The sequence below is a fragment of the Salvelinus alpinus genome, chromosome 9 (assembly GCF_045679555.1).
Source record: "Salvelinus alpinus chromosome 9, SLU_Salpinus.1, whole genome shotgun sequence".
Taxonomy (NCBI): Eukaryota; Metazoa; Chordata; class Actinopteri; order Salmoniformes; family Salmonidae; genus Salvelinus; species Salvelinus alpinus.
The window spans coordinates 74319917-74333688 of NC_092094.1; the positions used below are offsets into that span (position 1 = coordinate 74319917).

The following is a 13772-nucleotide window of genomic DNA, read 5'->3' on the forward strand; positions in this document are numbered from 1 at the left end:
AGGAACGTGACAGCTTGTAACATCACGTAAACATGAACTGACTGGAGTATTGATGTGTACCGTAGCTTCAGTGCCTTCTAGATATAGTAACGCTGTCTGTGTGTATAGTGGTATGCTTAATATCACAATGTGTGCTATGACCATGTTGATCTCTTTCTAGCCTCTTTAACGAGTGATGTTAGTGCCAACAAAAACTGAATCATTCTGTTTCTGAATTAGACGTTCTGACGTCGGTTTCTTTCTGCCTTTTTTCTTCACAGGACCTGAAAAAGCCATTTGATAAGTCCTGGAAAGACTATGAAACAAAAGTGTAAGTTTAAAAAATATATATTTTACTACCGCCAATATGAAATTATGTTCTGGCCAATTGACATTATTAGCTTAGAGTACGAAGACGATCAGATGATCAGTCCGTTGTCTTTTGATCCGTTGGTGCATTCTATGGCCGTACTGTAGCAGTCGGTTCAACTGACTCACAAGCGTTTTGGTACTGTCATAATAGTTTGCATTTGACTGTGTATTTGTCATTGTTAGAGCCCGATTTTTATCCTCATAAGCAATATATTGAATGAGATGCAATGTGATATGTCCGGTCCCGTCTCTGTGCTTGTAATGGCCACTATTCCCCAACCTCACCTTGCAATCATCAATGAATACACCCAGAATAATAAACCATCTCTCTGTCTACACTGTGATTTTGCATGCAACGGTATATGAAATTTTATAGCACTCTGATATATTTTCCAAGCTGCAAAGGACATTCTTTACTGAAAGGGTAATACATTTTCTTCTGCAACGCCAATCTGGTGACGAGACGGTACTGACTTGTTGCTCCATTGATGCTCTCTGCTAGTCTGCTATCAATGGAGGGCAGTACTATGCTTGGCCTAGAACATCGTTGTCCCATCTGCTCTGATGTTCTTTTGAACTTTTCCGATCACAATCGGATTTGTTCTCATATCTCTGTAATATCTCTAACCTCGTTGTCTGCGGTTATAATGAGGCCTTTCCTATTTTGCAGACCGAAAGAGGTTAGACTCTCTGCCCCAAACTCCACTCTGGCCCGACCACCTTAAAGATCGCGAGTAGCACCCTGCCATCGTCACCACAGAGTCCCATTTGATCCGCTGTCTCCATCTCTGTGTCAACGGTCTTTGGTGGCTCTTGTGGCTGCTGTCCGACATGTGGCTGCTTTTAGCTTTCTCTCTACTCCTATGCTTCTGGGCTGAGGATTAAGGTGACAGCTTTGTAGGTGTTCTACTAATGAAAGCAGTCACATCTTGATGTCTTACCTAATGACGGTTTGAGTCAAAAAAAAAAGGAAGCCACCCAAAATGACCGAATGTAACCCAGATGACTTTGCCTGAGACGGATGAATGTTTGTGACGCAGCGGCAGGAACTGACTACTTTAAGTGTCTTTTTGAATCAAATGTTTTCCGGAACAGCAGTAGATGAAAGCACGTTATGTAGACTTGCAGGAGCAGACCATAGTGCAGCGCTGGCTCATGCATTCACACCACTTTGACATCAGCTTGATGCTCCCCTCTCTGTCTGTCTTGGTATGATCCGTTTGTAGTTTTTTTCCCCTTGGTTCAGTTTCCTTTGGAATGGCCTTGTTGCATCTGTGTCTTGATGGTTCCAAATGGGCCAAGCTGTTTACTGACTGCAGGCAGAGGTGAAAAAAAAACAGGCAAGTCATTAACGTTGGTTTAGCGATGGGCCACAGTGACGAGGACCTAACACCCATAACCCAAAGGCATGAGTGAGAGGCCGTCTGCTTTCAAATCTGAACGAAAACAGGCACTTAAGTCTCCCTAAGCTTCCTCATAGGAGGAGCCAAATGTTGCATCCTTTTTTAAGGGAATATGCTAAGAAAAGAATGCCCTTTTGCATGGAATGCCCTCCCCCTTCCACTCTGTATATTTCCTGTTTGGTGTGTCGGTGGTTGGAAAGGCCCTTTGACACCCCCCCCCCCCCCCCAACGATGTCACTTCCTGTCCCAGCACTAAGATCGAGAAGGAGAAGAAGGAGCACGCGCGGCAGCACGGCATGATCCGCACTGAGATCAGCGGGGCGGAGATCGCAGAGGAGATGGAGAAGGAGAGGAGGTTCTTCCAGCTGCAGATGTGTGAGGTGGGTAAGGAAAGAGATGGAGCTCAGGCCTGGGTTGCCAGGTTGGGTCATGGCCACAGCTGTAGTGGAGGGTTTTCTGACGTTGTAAAATTTTGTCTCGCAGTATCTTCTCAAAGTGAACGAGATCAAGATCAAGAAAGGGGTGGACCTACTCCAGAATCTCATCAAATATTTCCACGCACAGTGCAAGTAAGTCATGCAGTCAGTGAAAGTGTGTATTTGACCAAGTGCTCACTTCGTGGAGAAAACGGCTGATGTAGATTTGTCACTCTCCTTAGTTTTTTTCAGGATGGGCTGAAAGCAGTAGACAACCTCAAACCATCCATAGAGAAACTAGCCACAGACTTACACACGGTGAGTTCCTCAAGACTACTGTTGACATCTTCATGGGGTATATAAGGACTTCCCTTTCCTTCAACAAGTGTGCTGAATTGATCAAACATATTCCGTGTGACTCTGTAACCTTTTGTATGACCCCTGTGGCCTTTGTATGACCTTTCTTTGACCTTTCCAGATAAAGCAGGCCCAGGACGAGGAGAGGAAGCAGCTCACTCAGCTACGGGACGTCCTCAAGTCAGCGCTGCAGGTGGAGCAGAAGGAGGTAACACCCATAGACTTCGACCACTCTAGTGCCCCAAAGTATGTTTTAGCATGAGCAGCGCCATTGAGGACTTTCACCATTAGGAGATTCTCATTTGGGCAAAAGTCCGTCCTCTCCTCCATGACCCAGAAACCGATAAGCGGTTGAAGAGTGTCAATTTTGTTTGTAGTACGAACGAAGGAGTCTAATACCCTCCTCGATTTAACTACTTCGGCTGCAAGCGCGGACGTGTTTTACAATCCGCCACACCCCCCTTTGAATCAGCTGTTGTTTTCTCGAAGGAGAAAAGCATGCAAACATTTAAAAACCATATGCTACTTTTTCTTTTATCTCTAAAATGTGTTTTTACTTTACACATTTCATTTGGGATTCCACCCGTGTAAACATTTGCCTGATGATGCGCGAGTGGAGAGCCATTTCATGCAAGCACATTTTCATCCACGTTCCCTCTCCTCGCCGTCTCTCTGCGATTACCGTTGACCTTTAAAAAAAAATGTTTTAAAAGGAAGCGAGAGAGGAGGTAGGAGCAAGGACACAGGAGTTGAGCAAAACCAAATGAGATCCTCCCATTTTTAAGTAGTCAACTGGGTGGGACTTCTTATGGGTTAAGGAAGAATCACATAATTCCATCCAGATCTCTCTCTCTCTCACACACACACACACACACGCACACACGCACATGGCAACCCTCAAACTCTATAGGCCTAGTCTTTTCACTGTCTAATGGCCAAGTTAGTCATCCAATAATATAAGCCGTCTGTATCTCATCTAGTCTGCCTCATTCATATCCTATGAGTGATGCACTTACATGTTCAAAACCCTGATGTACGTTACCAAAGCCCCCTTCACTCTCTGTCAACTTTAGCACGCTCATTGAGAGCAGTCATTAATGGCCTATGGTTAAGCACTCTTATGCGCTTAACACACGTACTTACGTCCTGTCTGGCGTCAGTTACTACGCGGAGAACTAGTCTACTGTTTTTGCTACTGCCGCACTATCTTACCTGTCTGTTCTCCTCTTTGCTTTGCTGCCGCCGCCTCTTTGTGAACCAAGTCTAGGAGAGTAAGTGTGTCCTCAGCGCCCCCTTTGCTGTGCTTGTCCATCTGTGGTCGTGGTGTCAAGGAGAGTGAGAAGTTTGTCTGAAGCGTTTTCAATAGAGAGCATTTGTCTCTAAAAGGGATTTAGGAGGGGGGGGGGTTCTGGGTTGTATTCATTAAGCACCAAATGTAAGAAAACACTCTGAACACAGTGAAATACGAAGGTACTATCTGTACTTCTGAAAGACTTGTTTTTCATTTAAGTTGTGCTACGTTGTGACTTAATGAGTACAACCCTGTCTTCCTCGATTTTTCTGTTGACAATGGTAACATTAGATACAGAACCCTGAAGATGTTTCTTTAGAATATCTTTCAAAGGTTGTTGCCTTGGCCCCTCCCCCTCTCAGTTTCCCCTGTATCACTTCGTCTGAGGAGATGACCTCACTAGTGCATGACCCCAAGGCTTTGCTTGTCATATATATACAGTGGGGAGAACAAGTATTTGATACACTGCCGATTTTGCAGGTTTTCCTACTTACAAAGCATGTAGAGGTCTGTAATTTTTATCATAGGTACACTTCAACTGTGAGAGACGGAATCTAAAACAAAAATCCAGAAAATCACATTGTATGATTTTTAAATAATTAATTTGCATTTTATTGCATGACATAAGTATTTGATCACCTACCAACCAGTAAGAATTCCGGCTCTCACAGAGCTGTTAGTTTTTCTTTAAGAAGCCCTCCTGTTCTCCACTCATTACCTGTATTAACTGCACCTGTTTGAACTCGTTACCTGTATAAAAGACACCTGTCCACACACTCAATCAAACAGATTCCAACCTCTCCACAATGGCCAAGACCAGAGAGCTGTGTAAGGACATCAGGGATAAAATTGTAGACCTGCACAAGGCTGGGATGGGCTACAGGACAATAGGCAAGCAGCTTGGTGAGAAGGAAACAACTGTTGGCGCAATTATTAGAAAATGGAAGAAGTTCAAGATGACGGTCAATCACCCTCGGTCTGGGGCTCCATGCAAGATTTCACCTCGTGGGGCATCAATGATCATGAGGAAGGTGAGGGATCAGCCCAGAACTACACGGCAGGACCTGGTCAATGACCTGAAGAGAGCTGGGACCACAGTCTCAAAGAAAACCATTAGTAACACACTACGCCGTCATGGATTAAAATCCTGCAGCGCACGCAAGGTCCCCCTGCTTAAGCCAGTGCATGTCCAGGCCTGTCTGAAGTTTGCCAATGACCATCTGGATGATCCAGAGGAGGAATGGGAGAAGGTCATGTGGTCTGATGAGACAAAAATAGAGCTTTTTGGTCTAACTCCACTCGCCGTGTTTGGAGGAAGAAGAAGTATGAGTACAACCCCAAGAACACCATCCCAACCGTGAAGCATGGAGGTGGAAACATCATTCTTTGGGGATGCTTTTCTGCAAAGGGGACAGGACGACTGCACCGTATTGAGGGGAGGATGGATGGGGCCATGTATCGCGAGATCTTGGCCAACAACCTCCTTCCCTCAGTAAGAGCATTGAAGATGGGTCGTGGCTGGGTCTTCCAGCATGACAACGACACGAAGCACACAGCCATGGCAACTAAGGAGTGGCTCCGTAAGAAGCATCTCAAGGTCCTGGAGTGGCCTAGCCAGTCTCCAGACCTGAACCCAATAGAAAATCTTTGGAGGGAGCTGAAAGTCCGTATTGCCCAGCGACAGCCCCGAAACCTGAAGGATCTGGAGAAGATCTGTAGGGAGGAGTGGGCCAAAATCCCTGCTGCAGTGTGTGCAAACCTAGTCAAGAACTACAGGAAACGTATGATCTCTGTAATTGCAAACAAAGGTTTCTGTACCAAATATTAAGTTCTGCTTTTCTGATGTATCAAATACTTATGTCATGCAATAAAATGCTAATTAATTACTTAAAAATCATACAATGTGATTTTCTGGATTTTTGTTTTAGATTCCGTCTCTCATAGTTGAAGTGTACCTATGATAAAAATTACAGACCTCTACATGCTTTGTAAGTAGGAAAACCTGCAAAATCGGCAGTGTATCAAATACTTGTTCTCCCCACTGTATATATATAGTGGCAGCATCTCAATAGTCTAGAGGCTCCCCTTCCTTGCCTTTTCTACTTCATCTGCACTAAAGCAAATCCTCCAGCCAGCATCCCGATCTGCCATGTTGCTCTCCTATCCTAGATTTTGTCCAGGATTTTTCAGATCAGTGCTGACAAAGGAAAATAAACAAGGAGAGGAAGCCACTTTAGACAATTGAGACTTACCCCATCCACACTCACTGCAGTGTCTTGTGCCTTTGCCTACATAGATCCTTATATATGTGTGTGTGTGTGTGTGTGCGTGTGTGCGTGCGCTGGTATTGTTTAAGGATTCCCAGGTGCGACAGAGCGCTACCTACAGTTTGCACCAGCCGCAGGGAAACAAGGAGCACGGTACTGAGCGCTGTGGGAACCTCTACAAGAAGAGTGACGGGTCAGTGTTTCTCTCCTGTTGAACTTGCATCGTCTTCAACAAACATTCAAATAACCAAATGAAAGGCCAGACAAAACAAACACACAAAGTACACTCATAGTGGTAGCATTTATCCATAGACTCACTCCGGAACTTTGGCGACTATGTATTTTGCTTTGGGCCGGATGTGTCATAGGATCGTTCGTACATGCATCATCTATTAGTAGAATTACTGACCTTTTTTCAATTAGCCACGAAATCCCTAGTTTGAAAGCGGCGTTTTTTCTGGAAGCTGTGCTGCGTCATTTTCTATACATTTACCCCCACATGGGCCAGCCCCCTAGCAATTCAAGTTCTAGCCAATGAGCTTCAGCCACTCGCCATTTGAGTGACAGTTATCAAGATGCGCACACAGCAGAGTGAGAGAGGGGCAATGACGTGGTGCACATACTGTGTCTGCACATATGTGACGTAGTACACAATTTTCAGGGACCACTTTTGGCTGGTGAGTGTTACTTTCATAACTACGTACCAGAGAATCTCTTTAATGTTATTTTTATGGCTGGGTGTCTCCCATAGACAGCAATACACTGCCCAAACTCTGCGTCATTTACTTATGCCTGCACATACTAATGAGCCATCACACTGGTTTGGTTGGCGTTAATAATTCAGTAGCCATGTCTGTTCGGTTACGATGTGGATTCATGTAGAGTTTAGTGTGTCACACTGATGCTGGGGTGTTATGTCGAAGTCTCTGTGTCACGATGTCATGTGTCACCCCCCCCCCCCCCCCCTCCCCCAGGCTAAGGAAAGTGTGGCAGAAGAGAAAGTGTTCAGTGAAGAACGGATACCTCACCATATCACATGGGACGGTGAGTAATGTGCGTGCGCGCACACACACAGAGGTGCAAGACAAGCTACTCCTATCCAGTTAGCATTCATCTACAGTAAGGCCAGTGGGAAAGGGGGATACCTAGTCAGTTGTACAGCTGAATGACTTCAACTGAAACGTGTCTTGCGGATTTAACCCAACCCTTCTGAATCAGAGAGGTGCGGGGGGGGCTGCCTTAATCGACATCCACGTCTTCGGCGCCCGGGAAACAGTGGGTTTAACTGCCTTGCTCAGGGGCAGAACGTCAGATTTTTACCTTGTCAGTTCAGGGATTTGATCCAGCAAGTGGCTCTAGCCTGTTAGCTTACACCTCACCCATAGTCAAGCCAATCACTCGATCACACTAATTCTGTCAAATCAGACTTCATCACTGTACATCCTACCTAAATATCAGCTCTCTGCTAACTGGCAGCTTATCCACTAGTTTTGTCTTGTCTGATCCTGTCCCGTCCTGTCTTATCCAGTCTGGTCGTGTCTTGTCTTGTCCCGTCCTGTCTTATCCAGTCTGGTCGTCTCTTGTCTTGTCCCGTCCTGTCTTATCCAGTCTGGTCGTCTCTTGTCTTGTCCCGTCCTGTCTTATCCAGTCTGGTCGTCTCTTGTCTTGTCCCGTCCTGTCTTATCCAGTCTGGTCGTCTCTTGTCTTGTCCCGTCCTGTCTTATCCAGTCTGGTCGTCTCTTGTCTTGTCCCGTCCTGTCTTATCCAGTCTGGTCGTCTCTTGTCTTGTCCCGTCCTGTCTTATCCAGTCTGGTCGTCTCTTGTCTTGTCCCGTCCTGTCTTATCCAGTCTGGTCGTCTCTTGTCTTGTCCCGTCCTGTCTTATCCAGTCTGGTCGTCTCTTGTCTTGTCCCGTCCTGTCTTATCCAGTCTGGTCGTCTCTTGTCTTGTCCCGTCCTGTCTTATCCAGTCTGGTCGTCTCTTGTCTTGTCCCGTCCTGTCTTATCCAGTCTGGTCGTCTCTTGTCTTGTCCCGTCCTGTCTTATCCAGCCTGGTCGTCTCTTGTCTTGTCCTGTCTGACTTCTCCCTATTTTCTTTTTATTCATATTTTTCTGCTATTTCTTACTTTTTGGTTGTAGTTTACCTTCATTATAATGAACAGTTACATGGGGAGGGTTCAGAGGTGGTAGAGCTACGGGACGGGAGTGGGGATCAAGAGGACTCCAGATAATATTTGGTGCCTGGTGTACTTTTTTGTTGTTGTGATTTTAATTTCATGACATTTTTTTAAAAGTCCATAAAGTTCATTTAGCTAAAATGGTGGTGGTATTAGTATTAATGTCAGTCAGTCACTCTTACACGTCAAAGAGTATTGTATATCTTGGCTGCATCCCAATTGGAACCTATAGGGCTGCAGTCAAAAGCCATTTGTGATGCAGCCCTCGTCAGGCTCGCTCACATAGCTACTTTACCTGCACCGCTTCACCCGGGGTCTCACCAGCCTATTGATATCCCCCTCTGCTCTCACTGTAGCAGGCTCTACTTCCCTGCATTACACTAGATTTAATCTCCCTCTCCCTCCCTCTATCTCCCTCTTATTTGCTCTCTCCTCTGTCTCTTGCTTACTTTATCGCACCCTCGCTCTATCCCCCTCCTCGCCTTGCTCTCTCTCGCTCTCGCTCTCGCGCTCTTTCAAAAGGCACACACACACACATACACACCACACTTTCTCCCCCTCTCTCTCCTTCCCCTTTCTCTCTCCATAAAAAAAAAAATGATATACCTCGCACATGAGCTCTCCTTCCTCTCCCTGGCCGACCAGCTGTATGTAGAGGTCGAAGCAGGGAAAGCAATCAGGGATGCTTTTTAAGCACCCTGAGCTGAGCACCAGCCATGGCCTGGTTTCATCCTCCACTGCAGAGCAGAAAACCACAGTCCAGAAGCTAATCCTCCATGGACAGGCCCATTCTGACAGGCCGTAACACCTAAATATTACTTCTGAAAACTGCATACGGGAGCCTGGCTATTGGTGTTCTGCTACGATGTAATAAATAAGGGAGAACGGGAGGTGAATTTCGCAGTGGTTTATTCTATGCTGTGCTGATTCTCAAGTAGCTCTGCAGTCCAGGACCTGTATACGATTGTTGTAATGTACATCGTGTTTTATAGCAAGCATAACATGTTTTCGTTGATACATATATTTTGAGTGCATGTAGGCTAAATGAATGCTTTCATCCAGGTACAGTGCACACCTCTTCTGGTGAATATGGTTATTGTGATCAACCACTTCAGGCGTCAGCATGCTTCAGTTCGGCTGACCCCTAGCTGACCCCTAGCTGACCTCGGCTAGCTGAACCGAACGAGTGTGCACGCATATTCCTTTAAAAGATCTTCGCTTGAAAAACTAGAAAAAAAGCGGCAATAGTACTGTTTGTCCATTTTGAGACGCCGTAGCATCTAACTATGTTTGTCGCAGTATTTTTCGATGAAAGAATGTGGATGAAAACGAGTCGTCTCTCGTTGAATGACAACAAAGACTATTGGATCCCTACTGTTAACCAATCACCGACTGTCACGATCGTGTGGAGGAGAGACGGACCAAAACGCAGCATGTGGAAAATAAGCCATCTTCTTTTATTTTACTACGAAGATGAACATGAAACGAAACACTATTACAACCTATACAAAAACAACAAACGACCGTGAAGCTATAAACGTAGTGCACACACACAGGCTACAAACGTTCAACATAGACAATTCCCCACAAACAGCTAAAGCCTATGGTTGCCTTAAATATGGCTCCCAATCAGAGACAACAATAACCAGCTGTCTCTAATTGAGACCCAATTCAGGCAACCATAGACTTTCCTAGATACCTACACTCAACCATAGACACAGCTAGACTACTATACTAAACATAAACCCAACTACTCTAATAAACCCCCTAAACCTTACAACCACCCTAGACACTACAAAAACCACCTACATTCCCCATGTCACACCCTGACCTAACCAAAATAATTAAGAAAACAAAGAATACTAAGGCCAGGGCGTGACACCGACGAAGGGGGCGTAGACTTCGGATTCCGAGTTCGGCTTGCCCCGAGCAAAAATGTTGTGTGCACGAACAGCCGCAAAAACCCCTTACGGAAGTCCAAAATAAAATGTTGTCATAATATATGCACCAACTTTTCCAACCTGTTTCTGGTGGGAAGCATGTGGACAGATGTTGTGATCAAACTTACAGATGTGATGACTATAAGAGGGAGCACTGTATCTTTGTTCTGGTGGGAAGGGTGCATTTTCATTTATGCTTTGCATTCGCTGATTCCCATGTTCTTCTTTCCTGTCCTCCCCTCGCTCTCTCGTTCAGGGGAACCGACCGCCGGCCAAACTCAACCTCCTCACCTGTCAGGTGAAACATAACCCAGAAGAGAAGAAGAGCTTTGACCTGATCTCACGTAGGTTTACCCCTTCTTTTTACTCTCTCTTCTGTCCTCTCCTCTCTCTATTCACCTTCGCTCTCTTCTGTCCTCTCTCCTCTCTATTCACCTTCGCTCTCTTCTGTCCTCTCTCTATTCACCTTCGCTCTCTTCTGTCCTCTCTCTATTCACCTTCGCTCTCTTCTGTCCTCTCTCTATTCACCTTCGCTCTCTTCTGTCCTCTCCTCTCTATTTTCTCTTCTCTCTTCTGTCCTCTCTCTATTCACCTTCGCTCTCTTCTGTCCTCTCCTCTCTATTTTCTCTTCTCTCTTCTGTCCTCTCTCTATTCACCTTCGCTCTCTTCTGTCCTCTCTCTATTCACCTTCGCTCTCTTCTGTCCTCTCTCTATTCACCTTTGCTATCTTCTGTCCTCTCCTCTCTCTATTCTCTTCTCTCTTCTGTCCTCTCTCTATTCACCTTTGCTATCTTCTGTCCTCTCCTCTCTCTATTCTCTTCTCTCTCTCTGTCCTCTCTCTATTCACCTTTGCTCTCTTCTGTCCTCTCCTCTCTATTCTCTTCTCTCTCTTCTGTCCTCTCTCTATTCTCTTTGCTATCTTCTGTCCTCTCCTCTCTCTATTCTCTTCTCTCTTCTGTCCTCTCTCTATTCACCTTTGCTATCTTCTGTCCTCTCCTCTCTCTATTCTCTTCTCTCTCTCTGTCCTCTCTCTATTCACCTTCACTCTCTTCTGTCCTCTCTCTATTCACCTTCGCTCTCTTCTGTCCTCTCCTCTCTATTTTCTCTTCTCTCTTCTGTCCTCTCTCTATTCACCTTCGCTCTCTTCTGTCCTCTCCTCTCTATTTTCTCTTCTCTCTTCTGTCCTCTCTCTATTCACCTTCGCTCTCTTCTGTCCTCTCTCTATTCACCTTCGCTCTCTTCTGTCCTCTCTCTATTCACCTTCGCTCTCTTCTGTCCTCTCTCTATTCACCTTTGCTATCTTCTGTCCTCTCCTCTCTCTATTCTCTTCTCTCTTCTGTCCTCTCTCTATTCACCTTTGCTATCTTCTGTCCTCTCCTCTCTCTATTCTCTTCTCTCTTCTGTCCTCTCTCTATTCACCTTTGCTATCTTCTGTCCTCTCCTCTCTCTATTCTCTTCTCTCTCTCTGTCCTCTCTCTATTCACCTTCGCTCTCTTCTGTCCTCTCTCTATTCACCTTCGCTCTCTTCTGTCCTCTCCTCTCTATTTTCTCTTCTCTCTTCTGTCCTCTCTCTATTCACCTTCGCTCTCTTCTGTCCTCTCCTCTCTATTTTCTCTTCTCTCTTCTGTCCTCTCTCTATTCACCTTCGCTCTCTTCTGTCCTCTCTCTATTCACCTTCGCTCTCTTCTGTCCTCTCTCTATTCACCTTCGCTCTCTTCTGTCCTCTCTCTATTCACCTTTGCTATCTTCTGTCCTCTCCTCTCTCTATTCTCTTCTCTCTTCTGTCCTCTCTCTATTCACCTTTGCTATCTTCTGTCCTCTCCTCTCTCTATTCTCTTCTCTCTCTCTGTCCTCTCTCTATTCACCTTCGCTCTCTTCTGTCCTCTCCTCTCTATTTTCTCTTCTCTCTTCTGTCCTCTCTCTATTCACCTTCGCTCTCTTCTGTCCTCTCTCTATTCACCTTCGCTCTCTTCTGTCCTCTCTCTATTCACCTTCGCTCTCTTCTGTCCTCTCTCTATTCACCTTTGCTATCTTCTGTCCTCTCCTCTCTCTATTCTCTTCTCTCTTCTGTCCTCTCTCTATTCACCTTTGCTATCTTCTGTCCTCTCCTCTCTCTATTCTCTTCTCTCTCTCTGTCCTCTCTCTATTCTCTTCGCTCTCTTCTGTCCTCTCCTCTCTATTCTCTTCTCTCTCTTCTGTCCTCTCCTCTCTCTTTTCTCTTCGCTCTCCTCTGTATTCTCTTCTCCCTCTTTTGTCCTCTGTGTCTCACAGAAGTACCTCTACAAATGGACTTTGCTCCATTCTCAAAGCCTGGCTTTTAGACCCTGCAGAACGAGGAGGGATGATGTGTTGGGACTAATGATAGCTCATAGAGTAGAGATATCTACTGCAGACAAACTAGGGAGGAGAGGAGACTCACAGGAAAAGGAAAAGTGGTTGATATGGTCTATGTCTCGATTAGAAGGGGACAACCGAGTTTTTCCGTGGAATGAGGGCAGCAGGATAGGAGTTGGGAATAGTTGATTCGTTGTAAGATTCATATTCAGGGTAGACTCAGTACTTTGTGTCTCCACACAGGCTTCTCCGAATCAGCAGCCTATTTAGAATCTCATCCACGTTCATTTGTTCCCTGTGTCCTCACATAATCTCATGTAACCAAGGGAGATGGAGCTTTTTCCTCCATTCACCCTATTCTTTCTTTGTTCACCCTCTTTCTTCAGTCAGGTTTTTGGGGTTGTGTGTTGAGTTCAGCTGAGCGGTGACGTTCATAAACGCCGGGCCAGAAATAAGTGCTCACGTCAGGCCGTCACCCTGCTGTCAAAGGACAATATTACTGCTGCAGGATATGAAAGGGCTTATTCTGGTGGAAACAAGGAGAGATGCTGCTCTCCTTTAAGAGAGAGAACGAGAGGGAGAGAGAGAGAGACTGTCAGGGTCAGAACTCCCAGCTGTAAGGGGAACTGAAATGTACATCAGTCAGATCTGGAGGAGGATAGAGTGCAATAGGACTTTCACAAGGTTTTTACCTTGTTGTACAGTACAATAGGATGTTTGGTAAACGTTTACCTCTGTCTTGCATAGATTCCACATACAGTCATCTCAAACGTTGTCGCCTCATCCATTGTACTGTTGGGATGATGTTACACTTATGTGGGACTTTTACTGTAGTTGACAGTCTGTGTCTTACTGTATGTACTGTAGTTGACAGTCAGTGTCTTACTGTATGTACTGTAGTTGACAGTCAGTGTCTTACTGTATGTACTGTAGTTGACAGTGTCTGTCTTACTGTATGGACTGTAGTTGACAGTGTCTTACTGTATGGACTGTAGTTGACAGACAGTGTCTTACTGTATGTACTGTAGTTGACAGTCAGTGTCTTACTGTGTGTACTGTAGTTGACAGTCAGTGTCTTACTGTATGTACTGTAGTTGACAGTCAGTGTCTTACTGTATGTACTGTAGTTGACAGTCAGTGTCTTACTGTGTGTACTGTAGTTGACAGTCAGTGTCTTACTGTGTGTACTGTAGTTGACAGTCAGTGTCTTACTGTGTGTACTGTAGTTGACAGTCAGT

General features: G+C 45.4%; 1 protein-coding gene across 10 annotated transcripts in view; it reads left to right on the plus strand.

Annotated features, from left to right (window-relative positions):
• asap2a (ArfGAP with SH3 domain, ankyrin repeat and PH domain 2a) overlaps positions 1-13772 on the plus strand; it is a 99731-nt gene that overhangs the window by 67434 nt on the left and 18525 nt on the right. For 3 of the 10 annotated variants that reach the window (XM_071327155.1, XM_071327156.1, XM_071327158.1), the window contains exons 5-13: positions 261-310; positions 749-775; positions 2005-2134; positions 2238-2323; positions 2413-2488; positions 2649-2734; positions 6168-6278; positions 7060-7129; positions 10457-10544. In XM_071327155.1, the coding sequence (XP_071183256.1) occupies positions 261-310; positions 749-775; positions 2005-2134; positions 2238-2323; positions 2413-2488; positions 2649-2734; positions 6168-6278; positions 7060-7129; positions 10457-10544 (724 nt within the window). Of the gene's footprint in view, positions 1-260; positions 311-748; positions 776-2004; positions 2135-2237; positions 2324-2412; positions 2489-2648; positions 2736-6167; positions 6279-7059; positions 7130-10456; positions 10545-13772 lie in introns of all 10 variants that reach the window. The other 7 variants (XM_071327157.1, XM_071327159.1, XM_071327162.1 and 4 more) reach the window with 5 other exon arrangements.